General features: G+C 35.4%; 1 protein-coding gene across 3 annotated transcripts in view; it reads left to right on the top strand.

Moving 5' to 3' along the window:
* Positions 1 to 20,357, top strand: part of TXNDC11 (thioredoxin domain containing 11) — a 33,706-nt gene that overhangs the window by 8,255 nt on the left and 5,094 nt on the right. For all 3 annotated transcript variants that reach the window (XM_068424077.1, XM_068424076.1, XM_068424078.1), the window contains 7 exons: positions 5,982 to 6,075; positions 7,307 to 7,419; positions 8,621 to 8,821; positions 11,366 to 12,149; positions 14,572 to 14,717; positions 15,972 to 16,081; positions 17,826 to 17,906. In XM_068424077.1, coding sequence (XP_068280178.1) covers positions 5,982 to 6,075; positions 7,307 to 7,419; positions 8,621 to 8,821; positions 11,366 to 12,149; positions 14,572 to 14,717; positions 15,972 to 16,081; positions 17,826 to 17,906 — 1,529 coding nt within the window. The remainder of the gene's footprint in view (positions 1 to 5,981; positions 6,076 to 7,306; positions 7,420 to 8,620; positions 8,822 to 11,365; positions 12,150 to 14,571; positions 14,718 to 15,971; positions 16,082 to 17,825; positions 17,907 to 20,357) is intronic.

Below are 20,357 nucleotides of genomic sequence, written 5' to 3'. Positions count from 1 at the left end.
AAATACCATAATCTTACTAAACTCCAAGCTATTAGAGCGGAATGGAAAACCTGATCAATAAATTGATGCTGCAGTAGCGGCCAAAACATGCGAGGGGCTTTCCAGTGTTTCAGAATGAAGCAGGGTTCCTCTTCGAATTAGCGCGTGTTCTAATGACTGGTTCTGCTGCAGGGTGGAGCACGACCTGTGCTGTTAAATGAAAGCTGCCACAGAAGGGAAAGGAGAGAAGACTGTAAAAGATAGATCATTGGGCATTTTGACCACTCTCTGCTGCTTGATCAGGTTTTTGTGATTTCTTCATTGAAAAGCTAATTCATTTGAGGCTCAGAATATTTTCTGAAAGATTTGTCATCATCAGCATCTAATTTTCAGTCCTGTGTTCTGCTAGGGAATGGGTTCTGCGAACTTATGTTAGGGGTACTTACTTTTGACTTGAAAATTTCAGTTGAAAAGAACCTCTGCAGCTGATCCCCAGACTGCACTTAGGCAGTGCCCATTCTGTTCCTAGGCTGTTTCATTCTACTTTGGTATTAAGGTCTCCCATATTAAGAAAGCAGTAGGTTGCAGAGCAGTTGCCTGTCACTCACTTCAGGTCCTCATTGTTCTGTTTGTCTGTCCAAGGATAGCACTATGTATAATCTGGAGTATGCAGTACGTTGGTAAGTTATTAGTAGATGAGTGAGTCACTTGCAGGGCATCGTGTCATGCTGAAGTTCTGCTCAGCATGTGTTTTCACACTTAAAAGAACTACTGCACCCTTCTTTTCTTTTTTCAAGGGCATTTTGTTGTTGACTGTCAATTTACTGATAGCCAGGACTTCAAGCCCACAGTTGTCCTTTTCCATCTAATCTGAAGCCTTTGGTGCTTTAATCATGTGTTCAAATTCCAGTAGCCAGCTTTTGAAAGAAAAAGCATCTAGCAAGGAAAACCAGGAGCTCTACCCACTCTCAATTGGATATTGAAATCCATTAAACATGTTAGCATGCCTGAACTAACAAGTACTGTAAAGGTACCAAGGTAAACATTCAAAGCATTTGTTTTGTAAGTTGAACTACACTAAGAGCTACTGAAATCTAGCAGTATTTTATCTTGTATTCAAATGTTAATTAGCATGTTTTAATTTCTAAGAAATACTGATGAACAGAATCCAGGTAAACGTTAAGAGAAGTGGTATTAGTTGCACGGTGTCGTGTCCATTCCTCAACCAAATCATGACCATAGTGAGATGCTGTGTTGATCTCACAAGAGGGCGCTCAAACCCCAGGAAAAAAATCCTGTTGGGGACTCAAAAGTTAAGATTCTGCATTTTCTGATACTATTTAAGGTTTTTTTTTGTGGTTGTGGAATGATATTAGTGCAAAACTAGAACTGGATAAGAATTAGAATTTAATTTTTGAGAGCAAGGAAAAAAATCCCATTTGGAAAGCAGTTAAAATCTTCGAATGTATAGGAAGATCTAAGTTACATCAGGAGAAAGATATGTAGTTCCTACCAGGACTCCAGGTACCTGTAAGAACCTATAATCAGACTTCTTTTGTTTTCTTAACTGCAGAGATGTAGCAGTTTCATTTTAATCCAAACTGTCGTTTCTTATTCCTCAGATGTAACAGTTTCATTTTAATCCAAACTGGCATGTCTCGTTCCTCGTCTGACTAACCCAGCTACTAGAAACAGCCTCATCCTTCTGAGGCACAGAGGAAGAAAACATGCAGCTTCTGTAGTTAGACAGAAAGGTCATTCACTTATTAAAATTAAATATGCCCAGGGAGCTCATCATTTGCCGGTTTCGAGAGAGGTGAGGGAGGAGTTGGTCTCTCTGGGACGTAGCTGGCATGTGTCTTAACATGGTGTCGGCTCTCTTCTTTGCTCTGTGTGTGGAAATGCTTTGTGAGCATTAACCAGCTGTGTAGGATCTGACCCAGAAGTGGATTTGACTTACTAGCTTGCTCTTGTGTGGGGTACTGTGGTGCCTATGTTAAAGGATGACATGAGAATTTGCTTTCAATTCTGGATACACAATGTTTTTAACATCGTTAGAAAATGAACAGACTTTTACTTGTAAATTTAATTAAACTAATATCAATCAACAGTTTCTTATTTGCATTTCTACAGTATAGAATTAGTGGTATGTAATATTGGTTCATCTGTTCCTGAGAGATAACACATTCCTTTCCTCTTGCTGTTTCCTGTGTTCACAGATAAAATGAGGCAGGAATTGCCTGCCTGCACAAGTCTGAGGTTCTGAAAAAAAAATATCATCTCCCTTACCTCAATGCAATATAGCCAAAATAAAAATAAATAAATACAAATTGGGATAGAAATAACTTAATTGAGCAGTAAAAGCATTTATCTAATTGGAAAAGCTAATCAGTAGCTGTGGGTTTTTTTCTGTTCTCTGTTCCTGTTACTTTGCACTTATTGGCCTTTAAATTTCAGAGCTCTTTCATTGCATAGTCATTTAATACTGTCTTTCTGCGACTCTTCCAAGTCAGCTGTAGTTTCAATGATCCCCAATAACCTTTGCAAATTTTGTTCCTCACTCTTCTCTCCCTTTTCTAAAGTGTTTATAGAAATGTTGAACTCTTATGAGCATCAGTACACATCCTGGCTGGCTGTCTTCATCTGTGGAAAAACAGTAACCTCTACCTGTAGTTTTCTATCTTTTCTACTAATTTAGAAAAGGAACTTCTGTATTATTCCTTATCACCTTAGTTTCTTCCAGTGTGTTTGGTAACTTCTTGTAGGCTTTTGGGGAATTACAGCATGCTGCATTGAGTAAATCAGTCATCTACATGCTTGCTCGTTCCTTCAAAGAACTGTGATAGAGTTGAGGCACGGTTCAGTAATAAAACCATGCTGGCTGTTCTCCAATAAAAATTACTCACCTGAAGATCTTTGTTAATTCTTAAAGTTTCTATGAATGTGCTGTTCTGTAATTGTTGAGATTCTTTACAAGTCTGTTACTTGTTTGATTTCATTGGCATCGCACATCACTTTCCATTCCTCTGGTGTAGAGACCAAGCAAGAAATAGGACTATACTACAATTAATGGTTTTGTATTTCCGTATGAGTTTCATTAGGAGATGGTACTAATGACTCTTCACTATTGGCGTCCTCAGGCTTGTTCTAAAACCTTTCCTACAGACACTCAATTTGAGACAGGTGCTGAAAATTGTTTCATGGAAAGAAAAGCTCCAGTAAGCTCCACTCTAGCAACACCAACGCTCCTAATGTGGTATCTTTTAAACTATTGCTATGTCACATTCCAATATTTTATCCTCCCACTTTATATAGCAGCAAGTTGTATCCTGTTCAACTGATTATTCCTAACTGCCTGCATGAAGATAGTTAACCATAACTCCACACAGATGGTTGTCTGGAAGCAGCTGATCATCAATAACAGCTTGTATGTAGATGCCCACATAAACTGTATGCAGGTAGCTGTTTCTACACCAGTAATTGATTGTTTTGGAGGTTCTTACCTGAAAGAAAGTGGGAGTTGCTGCTGTCAAGCTCCTCTTAGCATACTTACATTCAAAACTAGGAACGTCTTATTTACATTGAGATATCTCTTCTGTAAGACTTGAATCTCACTTGTACGGAGCAAGATTCCTTGTAGTTGCTAGCACCTGGAAGTGTTCAGTTTTGTTAAAATGAACAGAATAGTTGGTATTAGCAAGTGAATCTCTTCATTCTGACAGAAGAATAGGAAAGTTTGCGTGGTACTTGAGAAGAAATACAGCATTTTAGACACATTCCTCATATGTATAATTGCAGCCTGTAACAGTGAGGAAATTTTAACTATTCTGGTGTGATCATTAAAAGGACATTAATTAACCATATTACTGATTAGGCATATAGCATTAGTATATGTTCTTCCACTACAATTTTTTCTTATTGAAAAAACACTTTCCAAAAATGTCTTGTGGAAATGTCCTTCACAATCTGGAAGTCTTAAGCTGCTATTAGTGTACAACAGAACTGGTAGTCAGAATCAGAACATCACCTTTTCTAATAACTTTATAAGTATTTCTAGATCTGACTTTTGGCTTCTTGTCACGTTTTACTGTCACTTTTGACTCTTCCATTCGCTGTTTGGTGCCATAAGTTTGCTTCGTACAGTAATAGTATTCAAAAATGGTCCTAGGAAATGGGAAACTAAAATTTTGGTCATCTTATCTGTCTCCTTATTTTGGTTCACTTGAATGCTTTAGAAGTTTTTTATAAGGGATTGTTTCTTTTTACTGTCTTAATTTGGTACTGGGAGAAAAAGATGAACACTAATTACTAACCTGTTTATTGTTTAAACAAGAAGAATGAGCGCTATTATTTTGCTGTATTTTTTCACTTTTATTTATATTTTTATTTCCTTCTTGACAGTTGTTTTTGCAGAAATTTCACTAATTGTTTGTATCTCATTTTTCTTATTGATAATTGTCTTGGGGAACCTTATAAGGAGTCTTTATGAACAAGGGTCTTGTGTTTAGCATTCATTCATGAAAGATAATTTCTGCCTAAAAAGAGCAGGTTATTAGTTGGAATGGACAATGTTGTTATTGGTGAACATCCTGAGATCGCTGATTCGTACTGAATTAGCTCAATTCATATGTCTGGTATGAATAACTGAATTCATATCACTAATACAGTAACAGGTAAAATACATGTTCATGTTTTAAAAGGAAATTAAAATTTTTATATGTAAAACTCAACAAAAAAATAAAGCAGCCTCTGAAATACCAAATGAAAATACTTATGTGGGAATATATTTGCCACATAAACGGGTGATTGGTGAGTCTGGAATCTTTTGTTCCACAGCAATCCCTAGAGTGCTCTTGCTTTGTGTATCAAATGCTCTTTCTGTATGTGCTGGTGGAACTGGGAAACAACACAAAATAACCAAATTCCATCACTTACTCTGTCCTGAAAGTTTATTAAGCCAATTTGACTGATGAGTTAAAAAACATAATTAATAATAATTTTTAATGGACTATATTTTGCAAAATTTAAAACCAAAACTTAATTGAAATTTTGGAACAAGAGAAGTCTAAAGACTACACACCTCTCTGTTCCAAGTCAGCTTCTCCCAGATTCTCTTCCTGAATTTAATACAAAGCCATTCAGGCTTCATACCTGGTAAAGTCAATAGGCCTGTTTAGGAATGAGTCTTTTAAATTTTGAAGTGTCTGTTTGGCAATTTGAAGAACTTTATGGGGCTCTTTCATTATGTTTGTACAGATGGTCTCTCACTGACTCCTGCAGGATATACTGAAAGAATTTATAATGACTGACAGCTTAATGATGGGATGATAAGCTGGCTTAGCAGTTCAAGTATTCACACACAAAATGTGTGAATTCATACGTAGTTGCTAATTATGTGCAACATGGTGAACAATTAAAGTGTTACTGTTTAAGTTGTTTATACTCAGAAAAATCACATTTGATATTTCCAATTCTAAAAGAATCACAGAATCAGAGAATCACAGAATGTTAGGGATTGGAAGGGACCTCGAAAGATCATCTAGTCCAATCCCCCTGCTGGAGCAGGATTACCTAGACCGTATCACACAGGAACGCGTCCAGGCGAGTTTTGAATGTCTCCAGAGAAGGAGACTCCACAACCTCTCTGAGCATGCTTATGGTTCTTATTTTGGTGCTGGAACCGACTCATAAAATAGTTGCAGTGCAAATATTAATGGTTTTTAGTGAACTTTAATAGCTAACACGGGAAATACGCAGTTTGAAACATGCATCTACAGCCATAAAAACCCTCTCTCGTACGTAGCTTTTGAATGACAGCTTTAGAACTGATTTCCGTTCAATCTTTTAATATTAAATTTTTTCTTGCAGCATAAAGTCACTGTTATTCAGTAAACGTTGTTGTCTTTTTAAAATCTGTCGTGTTTTACTGTAGGCCAATAATTGCTGTACCTCATATTTATACTTGAAAATAGCTTAACTAACTCTAATTCTTATTATTTCAGCCTGGAGTTCTAGGATATTTTGAGTTCAATGCTTCGCCTCAACCACCTGGTTATTTAACATTCTTCACATCGGCATTACATTCATTAAAGAAAGGTAAAAGCTTCATTTTCATAATTCAAGGCATCTGTGAATGAGTTATGCATATGGGCTTCAGTAGTTTTTTGCAATGTTTTGTAATTAATCCCTTTCGACTGTTTCTTGATATTGATCTAATTATGAGACTGTCTTTTATTACAGTGCGAGGATTGCTTATATAAAAGGCTTATTATGTGATCAGCCATCATGGAATAAAATATACGACAGGCTGCTATTCAAGGATACATTAAGATAATGTATCCCTTTTTCCTCAAAAACCTAAACGCAAACCATATAGAGCCATAGTCATACTCGCACATATTTAAGTTGTATCCAAGAGTGTTTGTCTTGTGTAACAATCGAAATGTCAGGTTCAGAGGCATTAGGATGCACTTGACTTTGTCAGTACTTAGTAACTGAATTCAACAAAGTGCTTTCCTGGATGGAGTTACAGAGCTGGTACAAGGTAGCATCATGAGAACGGCTTTCTCCCCCTGTTGTTTTGCATTAACAACCTAAAATATGTGTTTAAATATGCAAACTTTGTATAGGATTACTACCTTTTTTGGGGTCATAAATTCTGGATAGAACTTTCTTAAAGTTAAGATCAGCACATTTTATGGATATTTCTTTCTGTCAGCAAATGAAGGAAATTGATACCATTATTCTGATTTTTATTGTGCCACCGACTTGGTATATGACAGAGCCTGTTCTCCTATATTTTGTTCTGTAATTTTGCCATTTATATGTTGGGATAGTTCTTTGCAACATGAAGATGAGAAGCATTCTATCCTTCTGTGTACGTGTTTAGAAATATAGAAATACTATAATACGTATTTAAATAATATGTATTTACTGCAAATGTACATCATCTAAACAATCAATGTTCATACCTTTTCCTTGTATGTATATCTCATCTTGGCTTTTGAGAGCCCGAACGTGTAGCAAGGTACATTTATGATACCAGAATCTATATTTAATAAGCAAATCAAGAAATTGGACAAATCAGGTTAACGTTCTCTATACCTTGAGTGCAGAAGAGGAACACATTTGTTCCTGTTGCCTGCTCTTGTCATCTTTATTCTACCTCACTTAATCACCCATATTGGCAGTTGCTATTCAGTAAGATTTCTGTGCTATTTACACAGCAATGTTCTGTGGTTTGGTTTGAAGGTGTTCTTCAGAGGCTTTCAGGAGAGAAGTTCGGTGTGTATAATTGTATTTAAAAACTGAAAATTTGCCCTTTCAGATTACCTTGGAACAATACGCTTTGGAGTGATCACAAATAAACATGTTGCAGAGGAGATCTCATTGGTGCATTCAGGCAGCCTGTATTTGCACAGACATGTCAACACATCTCTTGTGAGTATTGTGTTTATGCTGTAGTGACTCTGAGACATGGAGATTGAAGCTCTGTTGTAGTAGACCATGAATAAGTGTTTCACGGAACTTTAGGATACAGGATGTTTAAGAACAGTATTTTTGTACAGTAATACACATTTTCATTCTACCAGTCAGTAGCTGTTCTAAACAGTATCTAAGACCCAAGTTGATCATCTCTGTCAAAACAAAATGCAAAAAACCCAAGCACCTCAGAAATGACTACACAAAGACTTTTCTCCTAAAGTTTCTACCTCTTTCAGTGGGTCAGAATTAGAAGGCTACTTGAATGAGTATATGAACAAGGAGATTTTGTGGATAGTAGGAACAGTAAAAACTTAGATTTTGATTTCAAGGTATGGCATTACACTGATTAGAAATAATTTAATTGAAAATTTATAGTAACTCTTAATCCATGTACCTCGTTTTTGGAAGACTAAGACTGAAAATACTGACTTTCAGATTTGCCATTTGGCATAGAGACCTTATCTATCCACACTGCTACCGTGAGTGGAAATTCTGTGAAGATAAGTATTTTAGTGTGTATTTTATTCAACTGAGACTAGGGAAAACATGGGTTTTTCTGGTTAAATTACTGGTAGAGACATAAAACTACTTTTGTCTGTGCGAATGATTAAAGATAAACTTGCCTTAATTTATTAAAATGATCCTAGAAGCTGTGAGAGCATTTTGTTATGCATTTCTTTTCCCTGCATTCAGTAATAAGAAATACCAGTTTTAAATGCAGTCTTAACGTTGGGGTCTTAAAAGACTAATTTAAAATAAGTTAATATGGTGAATGAGTAGTGGGAAAAAGTTTTCTAATATGCCATAAATCGAGATACGTGATGATACCAATGTGGAGACTGAGCTCTTTCATTTATAAAGAAAATTTATACTCATGAGAAAAGTAAAGACTACAAAGCTGTAGTAAAAGAAAGAGGAGCTTCCCTGGTAGAATACTTTTTGCCGGAAAGACTGTGTGTATTACTATGATCTGATGAGCATTTGGAAAGATTTCCCAAAGGGCAAGGATACATGAAATGCTGAAGCTCGCTGAGTAGTGTCATTAAATTTAGAAAGAGAGTTTTAGGCATTAAGTAACAAAGCATGCCATATTTGATATCTGCATTCATTACTAAACCAAGTGAGGACAAATAATGTATTTTTTTCCCCTTTCAAGATCTATCCAAATGACGTCATGAACTATACTGCTGAGAACATTTGCAAGTGGGCTCTGGAAAATCGAGAGATGCTCATACGCTGGCTGAGACCACATGGTGGAAAAAGCCTTCTTCTGAACAATGAGCTGAAGAAAGGACCAGCACTTCTCATATTTATCCCTTACAATCCATTAGCAGAAATTCATCCTCTTTTAGATGAAGTAAGTGAAATAATTATTTTTTTACTTCAAAAATACTAGAACTTGAGACCTCTAGTCAGGCTTCTGAGCTTAATTGTGACAGATATCTCATTTTATTTCACTGTTCCAAGTATTCAGTTTTGTTTAAAACCACATTTTCTCAAGCCATATTATCACAAGTCCCTGATGCTGGTTTGCCTCACACACAACATGCCTTTGTCTCTTGTCAGCAGTTGTTCGGAACAAGCACCTATCTCTTTTCCTTGACTTCCTTCTTTTGGTGGTGAGTGCTGTGTCAGAGATGCAGATCTTTAGTCTCTTCTGTTCCAGCTGACGTAGCTCAAATGAAAGAGCGAGAATGTATTGAAATATTGCAGGACTTGTGTTTTGTCTACCCCATTCTGTTTCTCCTCTCCTTCCGTCTTTCCAGAGGGGGTTACGTAAGGAAGAAGGGACCTCTTATTAAATCAGACAGTGTTATTTGAATTATAGCCCAATCGAAAAACTACTCAGAACTAATCTGATCTTTATATCCTGTGTGTTCCTAAGCCGCCTTCCAATTTTCTCTTCCTTTGCCATTATTTCCATTACTGAACTGCCTAGGACTGGAGTTTGTGTAGCTGTGCAGTAAATGAGATATGGAAACTAACTTGGATGAAAAATAATTTTTTCCCTGGGCTATTTTTCAGCTGGAACCCATTGTCCCATTTAGTATACCCCACAGCTGCACATCACAGTGGTGATGGCATGGCAGTAAGGGCAGTGTGGAACAAGCATCTGTGGAAGATGAAAAGCAGGGCTGTTTTGGTGGCAATGCTGACTTCTATACATGGCACCTATGTCCTGGAATGTGTGGTTTCCACAAGGAGGCCTAACTAATATTGCAGTGTCTGAAGCAATGAGGAAAAAAATGAAAATAACTTATGATACAATATTTAGCCAAACTAGAAATAGACACAATAAAAGCTAGACTGCTACAAGATAGGGTTGGGGAAATCTTTGTGGAAAGACTGGAAAAGAACTGCGATTGTTCGTGTACTAACCTGTCTTATTTTTGGCAGACTTAATTCAGTGATGCTTATCACAGATTAAACATTTTAGTAACAGGTACCACTTATTTAGATCAAGTCAGTGCAACATGAGATGCTCTGTGTCAGATTTCATTCTGCTAAATAACAGTATTTATCTATATCAAAATGTAAAATGAGATACAAAATATTCCAGTTGCTCTTGTATAGCTTCACTTTGATAGAGAGATATTATGCAACTTGTTTACCATAGGAAGAGATGTTTACTGCAGCCGTCTTGTGGGTTTCATCAAGCAACGAAACCACTTGACTGTAAGGCAGTTGCAAAGAACAAGCCTGTCAAGTTGTATGTTGAAAGCTCTCAGAGCAAATTTTTTTTTCTGATAGTAGCTCACTGAAATGGGATTTCTTGTCGCAAATCTGGTTTTCTGTTCATAATTTCTTCTATGTTTCTCTATGTAGGTAGTCAAAATCTTCAGGCTAGATTATAGTATGAGGGGACAAGTTTCTTTTAAGTATTTAATTGAATATTCTCAGGATGAAAACTTTTAACAACAAATTCTTCAAGACTGTAACAAACTGTTGCTGTAGACCACATCTTAATACTGATGGTCCTGTGACACAGCACTCCTCCTAGATGTGACACTTCAACATCCCTTTGATAATTATAATGATTCCTATCAAAGTGTTCTTGTGTAAGCAACGTTTATGTTCTGTATTTTGATTATGTTTAATATGATAGATCAGGATGAAGGGAAACTTCCTCTTTCATTTTCCTTTCTTGTAGTTCTGTTATTCATCTCCTAGAAAGAGAATTCCTTCTATGATCCATACATATGCCTTTTTTGCTGCTTGTTTCCCCTTAGTTATGAAAAACAAAATGGTGATGCAGCACCGGACTGCTTGCACTGAGAGGCAGGCTTTTTTCTTTTTTCCTTTTTAGTGTTTTCTCCCAGCAAGTCACATGTTACTGTATGCAAAGTACACCTGCAGTATTACAACTATATGCCCATGGCTAGGAGAATAGTAACGTTGCTTCATCACTGTTAGTGATTGTTAGAAAATTTGTGCACCACCTATACCAGGAAAAAAAATCTCTGTTCCCTTTTCATATGGGAATGCTTTTATTTATTTTCTCCTCATATTGGAAAATAAAGGAAATTCAGGAACCCGTACTGTTTAGTGCTTCATGTAGTGGGTTTAACCTTAAAATGTAGTGTTATTGCGCTGTGATCAATATGACGCAGAGGACCTTGAGATCAGTGTAGTGGACTGAAAAATTTTTAAAGTGGCTTTTTGTTATTCTGTACGTTTAATTCTTACATGCTGAAATATCTGAAAATCTAACTTTGTTATCAAGTCAGAGCTTTCTATATTTTTTTTGTAAGAACAAAGAAGAGTAGTCAACTTCATGTTTCTGAAATTCCATTTCTGATTGCATATATGTTGTTAAACCTGCAACAGATAATGGCATTTGAGTGAACTACGTACAGTTAATGTTGGGTTTTTTTTCTTTTTTTTTCCCCTCCCCCTGTAGATTACCAAAGTGGCCTTGGAATACCACAACTGTAACAAAAGCCAGGCAGCTGAGCCAGATCTTCAACACTTAGGAGACACTGATTCACCAGCTTCTGATTCCTCTGTACCAGATGCACATATGAAATTATCAGAAACATTTTCAATAACCAAGTACCCATGCTGTAACACAGTGGTGCTTCCGCAGTGGCATTCAATATCTAGAACTCACAATGTCTGTGAGCTTTGCATTAATCAGACACTTGGTGTCAAGCCAAATAAAGTCCATGTGCCACACTGTAATTTTTTAGAGATAGAAGCAGCTTTGGACTCTTTCTACCTCCAGGAGCATACCTTTTTTCAAGTTATATCAAATACCTTAGAATGCAGCAATTTCTTAAGTTTCTATAGTCCCTTTAGCTATTACACTGCATGTTGCAGGACAGTAAACAGGCATTTTTTAACTTTCATTAGTTCTGAGAAGACCACCTTTCAGACTCCCAAAGTAGCATTTTCTTCCCATGGGAAGAAAGATAACACTCAACATTCTATTCCTCACATTGAGGATAGGAATTGTTTTATTCCTGACCTTCATATTAGTGGCACTAACATTACTGGTCTGAGCTGCAGGACCAACAAAACCTTGAATCTCTATCTATTGGATTCAAATCTTTTTTGGATATACGCAGAGAGACTAGGAGCATCAAGATCTACTCATCTTAAGGAATTTGCTGCCATCGTTGACCTGAAAGAAGAAGTGCATTATGTCCTGGATCAAAATCAGTCACTTGCTGGATCTACCCTGGGTATGGTATCCACTATACAAATGCTTGAAATAAGAAAACTAAGTTTGCAAGTAAGCTTATGAGTGGAAAACCTAACGCCATTTTGAAAAGTGAGACTATAGTCAACGTTGTGAATCGTAATTTATCCTATTCTAATTTATTTAGTAGTTAACCAAGCAGTAGAATCATGTTCTAGATGATGTAGGAACTAAGTTTCATATACCAACAGTAATTTGCTTTAGAAGTGAAGGTCAAAATATGTGATTCTTGACTGCCTGATGGAATTGGTAAAATCTGAACTAATTTGCTCGTGGGGAAAAAAAAATTACTATGAATCTAACACATTTGATATTACAGAAGACATTTGTATATTAATGGTGGTGGTGGTGTTGGCTCAGCTGTTCTGTGTACTAAAATATCCCAGAATTTTGTGAGATACTGCCGGCTTACCAGCAGAGACTAGCCCTTCCTCTTGTCCTCTGAAACCAATTTATAAATTGTTTTAAATTTATTTTGAAAAGTATGTGTGTTTTCAAGGTAGAGCTCTGAAGTGATTTTGGCCAGCTCTGTCAATACTCTACTTCCTGGCTGAATTGGGGAAGAAAAAAACCCAAACCAAACAAAAAACTCAACCAGCCCAAGGATCGCAGTTCTGATTTATTTACCAGTTATTGAGTAAGACACAACATGCCTAACCGTATGTGTTTACCTATCGTGATGATGTGCCAAACTGAGTCCACCTTCAGAAAATGCAGGGGTTTTAATGTTAGCAGTGTAAGTAAGCACGGAAGTAAATTCAGGTGAATATAGTATTAAAATAAATTGTTCAAGAAGGTATATCAATATAATTCTGACAGCATTAATTACATTTCCATTTTGCCATAAATCTTTTAAGTACAAAAGCATGCACAAGATGATAGAACAAATAGCCACATTCTTAATAAGGATCCCATCCAGCCCTGTATCCTGTCTCCATCTCAACCCCCCGGAAAAACACTGGAAAAACAAACAACAACCCCAGTGACCATAAAAGGATGCCTAGGAAAAATTAAGATCAGAGTGAGGAGATCCCTTCCCCTTTCTGCTCCCAGTACTTTCTGTCTCAAACCTTTTTCAGGTCACAGGATTTCCTGAGCATGATGAGGGTTTCTCTGCTGAGTAACAGTATATTTCTGTTCCAAGTCATGTGAACTTCCGGAAAATTTTTGCTTCTACGTATTTTTTAAAGGATTCACTGTGATTTATGTTTGGGTTTTGTGGGGTTTTAAAAAATTTATTTTACTTCCTTAAGCCTTGTAACTTTTGATATTTTAAAATAACGAAACAGATTTGTGTTTAATACATTTAACAGATGTCAGTTTTTACAGATGGTTTCTAAAAATTCAGGAGTATGTCTTTTAATTAGCCCCCTCCTTTCAGTTATTACTTCATCATGCATAGATATTCCAAATCTGGAGATCAGGAAAGAAAAAAACTGGTTTTGTCTGGTGTTAGAATTTAATGAAATGCTGAATAGTAAATATAAAATTAAATGTACTGCTGTTTGCATTTCAGAGATATTTTGTGTGTATGTGCAAAAGTGCCAGTTTTACTTGGGCCTAGTTTTTAGACTGGAAATAACAGAACAAGATGTTTCTGTTTGATCAAATAATTATTTTTAGTGTGTTTATTATACCTTTTGTCTCGATTATTGAATATTCTTATTTTATAACGCATAGAATAATATTTCTCTATCTAAATTGAGAAGAAGTATACAGTTGATATCCTACAGCAATTTAGAGAACATGGTCTAGGCTCACAGTAGTGTAGCTGAAGGTAGTTGAGGGCTTTGGAGTTTGTTTTACATTTTTACCACTGGCCAACTACTTGTTAAATATCTTAAAACTAAGGACAAAGTTGAATGAAGAGTAGGAGGGTCATTGGTAAACAAAAGGTGGCTGGTCATATTGACATGGAAATAGCATAGTCTTTAAAGGTCTAAAGCAAAAGGAGAAAGTAATTAAAAATTAAAGAATAAATACAAATAAATGTGGAATTAAGTGGAGCCTTCAAGATAAGGGCCAAATACTTCAATGCTACATAGGAAATTAAAAATACTGTGAGGGGATACTATTTATGACTTACCAGGTGTGTGGTTAGATTAGGAGGGTAGAGAATTCTTATTACAGAACATTGAATAGGAGTAGAAGCAAGATTAAGAGAGTAGTGTGGCAAGTGAAAAGACGACTGCAATGAGCAAAACAAAACAGTGAAATTTTGTCTTGTTTTCACATCAGTGGTGGTTACTCAGGAGTTGCTACCAAACTGTCAAAAGTTAATGACGTGAAACCAGGTTTGAATTTGTATTTTCTCTGTAAGTTCTTCTGAATTCCAAAGTAAAAACTGCCAAAATCACGTATTTGTGAAACTGAAATAACTTTGTTTTGTATCAACTTCATTTCAGAGAACTTTATAAAAAATTTCAGTATCCTCTACAGTCCCTTGAAAAGGCATCTTGTTGATGACTCTTCAGTCCATGTCCATGATCAGCGTGTTATCACTGAAGTGACTACTAATACCTTTCATGATACCGTGTTTTTGAGTGAAAAGGTACACCTCATTACTGAAAAAGGTTCTTGCAAGTCATTGCTCAGGCTTTAGAGGAGGGGGTCTCATTCTTTCTTTATATTGATGTGCTTTGCTTATTTGTAACATAAAATGTTATTTTGTAAAAATTCAAAATTATTTTTTTAAAAAGGCAATTTGGTATAGTGTAATCTTAAGTAAATCTGCAAAAGATCTTCTGGTGTTAAAATAATCAAAAAGTCAGTACAACTGATTCCCTGAAGGTTTCTGCCACAGTTCAAGGTTTGTTGGGTTTTGGGGGGTTGGTTTTTGGTTTTTTTGGGGGGGGAGGAGGCGTGATTTGTTTCCTGTGTGCTTGAAATACAGATTTTAATTACCAAAAAAAAAAGTGGCTGTGGCTTGATTTTTCCTTTTCCTTTCTTCCTCTGTAGCAGGAGCACATGCTAAATACATAGGGTTTGAGGTAACATTGAAAATATTTTTATTTCTGTGTTTCGTACCTCAAAGGAAACAAATATACGACAACTTTTTTCTATATATGACATTTTTTTAAAAACCTTACTTTAAAAACAGTTAAAAATTATTGCATAATTTTTACATAAACATAATGAGAAAAAAAAGAAAGAGAATATTTTAAGCCTAAGGCATTATTTGAAAGCACACAGCAAGAACCCCAAAACTTTCACAGGTAAAAGCTTTCCAATAGCATGCCATGAAATTGCTTTACATAAGACAGCATCCTGAACAGTAGTTAAATTACTCTGATTTCTTAAAGATGTGATAGTAAGGATTAATATCCATTGTCTTTCAGGTCTGCAGTGAATGTATGCATGTCCAGTAATTGGTTTCCAGCAGCCCTAACTCCTGCTTTGCTAGTTAGAGGCAAAAAGCAGAAGTCTAGACATCGTCTTGCCCCCCCCCACACCACATGAAGTACTGTTAGATACATAGGAATTTAAGATTGCAAAAGAATCTTGGGAAGTGTAGTAAAGTTTGGTGCATTTTCACTTAAAAGGAATGATCTTAAACTAAATAATCTAAATAATCCTTTTCTTTTTGTCTTTTTCTTTATGGAAAGAGAATACCCCAAGAGTTGTGTATTAACTTTGTAGACAGAGGGCATCAGTAAATAGCTTATAGTAAAGTTTATTAACATTAGGATATAGTTTCCTTTCACATTTTAAGGTTTCCAAGTTTTAGATGTTGTGAAGACTAGTCCTCCTTTACTGCAGATTAACTACAATAGATAATCAAACTCTTCTCCATTTCTTTTTCCAGAATGTTTTGCTCCTCTATTATGCACAGTGGTGTGGATTCTGTGCTTCTCTTAATCACATCTTTATTCAACTTGCTCGGCTTTTGCCTCCAGATAATTTCACTGTGGCAAGGTAAGAAAGATTCTAATGTCATCTCTCAAGAATAATGTAAGTTCATTGAGGTCATCAGCCTAGAAAATAATTACTTTTTTTCTCTCTACAATCTTGCAGTAGTAGATGTGAATGTCATCTGCTTCATCTCTTTGAATATGCATTATTTGAATGTATCTGTATAAATTTGGTGGTTTTCAATCCACTGCAGTAGTTATGCAGTTTAATTAAATTAATTTTTAAACAGTGCAATTAACCTTGAAGCTTCCTAATTTCAGGAAGTAAATCAATGAAACAGCAGCAGAAAATAATTTTTGCCCCTCTCTCTGATAATTTGTAGCAAATAATTATATCCTGTAGTACTGTATTTGAGAAATCGTTTGAGATAGGCAAAATACATGTTGTTGTGGGTTAACGCTGGTGGGCTGTTAAGCTTCACACAGCCGCTCGCTCACTTGCCCCTCCATGCCCCGTGGGATGGGAGAAGAGGAAAGGAAGAGTAAAATTATGAAAATGTAGATGTCAAGATAAAACAAACCAAAATTGTTTAATAATTGAAGAATAAGTGGAAGGAGAGAGAAGAAAGCAAAGCTGTTCAGCTGTTCAGCAATAACCAAAGCATTCCTATGTTACCAACACTATTTTCATCACAAATCTAAAACGTAGCACCATACAAGCTACTGTGAAGAAAATTAACTCTATCCCAGCCAAAACCAGTTTATAGACATACATATATTTTATATGTAGATGCATGTGTATAATATATATTTTTATATATATAAAAGAAGACATGTTTTTGTTTGGTATTCCCAGTGTTTTTAATGTTTCAGTGCAACGTAAACATTCTTGTTCATGTATTTGATAATACGTAAATACTTATAACATCTGTTCTGATTGCATCCTTGTTTCATTCTGACTCAACTTACTCCAGGAGGCAGCATGAGATGTATAGGGAAAAAATTCAGTTAAAAATCTGGAGTTATCACCTGTTTATAATTGCGGCTTTATTCCCACAGATGTAACATTACTCTCAAATCTACACCCATTCTATTTCCCAACTTTGAAGTTCTCTCATTTGCTCCATTATTTCTATTGCAGTATTACTGATGTGATTGTCTATGTTTTTTTTCAACAATAAAATTGTTGTAATTAATAAGAATTTTATTTGTAATTGAAGAAAACCTAAAAAGACAGAGAAAAACGTAACAAGCAATTGAGCAAGTGTTTCATTCACGAAATCTTGTGTTCCCTTCTACGTAGAGCTTTAGCAAAAATTGTGCCTTTAAGAATGTGCTTGCCCTTGGAAGAAGCAAAGTAATTTACTCCCAAAACTACTTGAAGGGAAATATTCATAGAGTTGTACTTGAGAAACAAATTAATGAATAGAAAAAACTTCAGTCTCACATTGAAACTATTAGGCATTTCTATTTGTTTCAGAGAAGGAAAGTGTGGATGCAGTGAAGATGTATACATAAAGAGTGACTGTGATTTAATTGCTGAGTGAGAGCAGTTGGAATACTGTACATTTTTTTTCTAGCAAAAAAACCCCCCCAAAGATATTTGTTAAACTGAGATTCATCATCTTGAATATTGGTAATTAATTCTGTTGACTCATATGCACAATGTATTTTACATAACGCATTTAGACGTACTTTCACAGATACTTGCATTTCTTTCTTCCCAGTCCTTAAAACGGCATTTTACAAGAAAATACAGGTTGTTCATGTGCCTGTTCTCTTCATCAGTGTGTCTTTTTTCTTAACAGAGTTGATATCACTCAAAATGACCTTCCATGGGAATTTATGACAGATCGTCTCCCAACCATTTTATTTTTTCCTCATCAGAGGTAATGTGATTCTTTTCCCTGTGGGTTTTTAACTTTCTTTTTACGAAGTTACAAAAATTATCTGGTTACATGTCTTGGTAGAGAAAAAAGCCAAACAGCAGTTCATTTCCATATATGCATTCTTACTTTATGCATATTCTAATTTAAAAAAAAAAACAAAACCACAGAAAAACCCCAACAGACATGGATAGCTGATGGTATGCAGATAATGAATGTTCTCTCCAAAGGTCATTATTTAATTGTTTGTAAGTCGTTATTTACGAACAGCTGTATTACTAAGCTTATTCTTCAGTTAATTTTCCTTACTATTTGGTTGTATTTAAAACTATTATTTTGGCATGGTCCAAATAAATTAATGAGTGACTACAGGAGGGGGAGAAGGGGAAGCAATGATGTAGATGGTGGTGCAACGTAGATCTAGTGCAGCTTGTATCTAATGGCTTCTAATTGGATTAACTAAGAGAGATGTCAAAGAATATTATAACGGATTCTTGCAGTAAAATGCAAGGATTTGCTTGCTATATTTTTAATGAAGAAAAATAAAAAAATAAACACAGATGGAGAGTAACTAATCCAGCCTAAGCTTGGTCTCGTTTAAGAGAATAAAAACTAACAATCCTGACATTACTGAGGGAGAGGAGATAGATTGTTACATGTTTTTAAAGTAAAAAATATGTCTTTAAAAAGTAGAGAATCTGAGTACTAAAGGAGGGCTTATGCATCCTTTGGAAATATGACAGTGGTCCTAATCTGTGAATTTTTATTTCTCCCTCATTCTTCTGTGGGTAGAATGAATGTAACATGATCAGAGGGACTTCGGAGTGTTCGTTGCTCAAACTGAAGTTCTTTCAGGTTGCATTTCTCTCATTGTTCTGATTGGCTTTTGGGGGAAATGTATGTGTGTCTACCTGTACCTGTGTTTTGGATATCGGATTCTTTGGCAATCTGTATAAACCATGGAGGTGTTCCATCGGCTAAGAACTAGTCTAACAGCAGCAGAGAGAATGACTTGAAATACTTCTGGCCTTTATAAGCTCTCTAAAGGAGATGCTAATATCTAAAGCAAAATTTCTGATTTTACATAGCATAGGAATGGCAGTATATGTAGAGATAGCTCATATCTTGTCCTGATTTAATAAAAATAAGGGTTACATTTTCCTCTGTTTTATATTTCATTTATATGTCAGCTCTGTTCCCTTTTGTATTGAAAGAAGTTTCATACTGAAAGAAATTTCAATGTATAAAATATATGTTAAATAAGAGGTGTTTTCATTCCTGATAAAATCAGAATATAGAATTATTTTCTTTTTCCTGCTTTTGTGATATCATTAGTCTTGTTTGGTGACATCATTGTGTTTCCATAAAAGAATATGAAGCAAAAATACTCAAACAACCGTTATGAATGTTACAATCAAGTAGAAAGAGAATATGGGTTGGAGTGAAAAAAGGTAGTTGAAGAAGCGGAAGTATGACACAGTGAGCAAATGTACTTAAAATTAAAACATTCTCAAAATTGTTTGGAAATGATATATAAGTTATTGGAAGATTGTCATGTTGCATGGCTAGAAAAACTGGAAAATCTATTGCAAATGCTTCGGGGGTTTTATTGAGCTGTTCTGCTGCAGTGTTTCTTAAACATAAGAGGTTTTTTCTTTTTTCTTTTTTCTTTTTTCTTTTTTCTTTTTTCTTTTTTCTTTTTTTTTTTAAACTATGAATATTTCAAATGGTGTGATACAGTCTTCAAGTGAAAGCCATACTTGAAAGTAAAGTAATTTCATGTAAGAACTTCCTGTGTAAGCTAACACTGTGGTTATTGAAATATCTTTTTTTCTTTCTTAAAACAACACTCATTACTTCACTATTTCAGTTGGGCATAAATATATTTTTTTTTCAAAGTTCTGAAAAATTTTTTGTTGAAATAGCGCAGATACTTCAATTGTCATTAGTGTCCTTAATGCTATTGCTAAATTTTTTTAGCAGTAATTAAAAAAAAAAAATACAGAGCATTGCTTTTACAGATACTATACAATTACTTCATGGGCATTTGTGTATATTGCCAAAATGTTTTGGTTTTCATTCTGACTCAGTAAAAGGTGCTGGACTTTTCACAGGAGAAGAGTAGCAGCAGATTTGTTGGCATTCTAGAAGCCTTTTGTTGTTTCTTTAAAACAGAAAACAAATGAAGCTTCAGTAGCAGTTTAACACCTACAGAGGAAAATATCCTAAGGAGATGAGCAGTAAAACAAGGTGTACATGCTGTTGAAGTGAAACTATATACAGCAAGCGAGACCTCAGAGAAAGAGCCAAGAAATAAGAGTGTAGGACAGGGAAGTGTAGTTTCAAGGAGACACTTAAGATTGAGAATAATTTCTGGGATGATGAAAGCTGAGTTGTAAGAAGGGAATTGATTCATGAATAGGTGAACAAAAAAAGCAAGATAAAGGAGGGTGG

Source organism: Nyctibius grandis, chromosome Z (genome assembly GCF_013368605.1).
Source record: "Nyctibius grandis isolate bNycGra1 chromosome Z, bNycGra1.pri, whole genome shotgun sequence".
Taxonomy (NCBI): Eukaryota; Metazoa; Chordata; class Aves; order Nyctibiiformes; family Nyctibiidae; genus Nyctibius; species Nyctibius grandis.
This window is presented reverse-complemented; position numbering and strand designations above follow the sequence as displayed.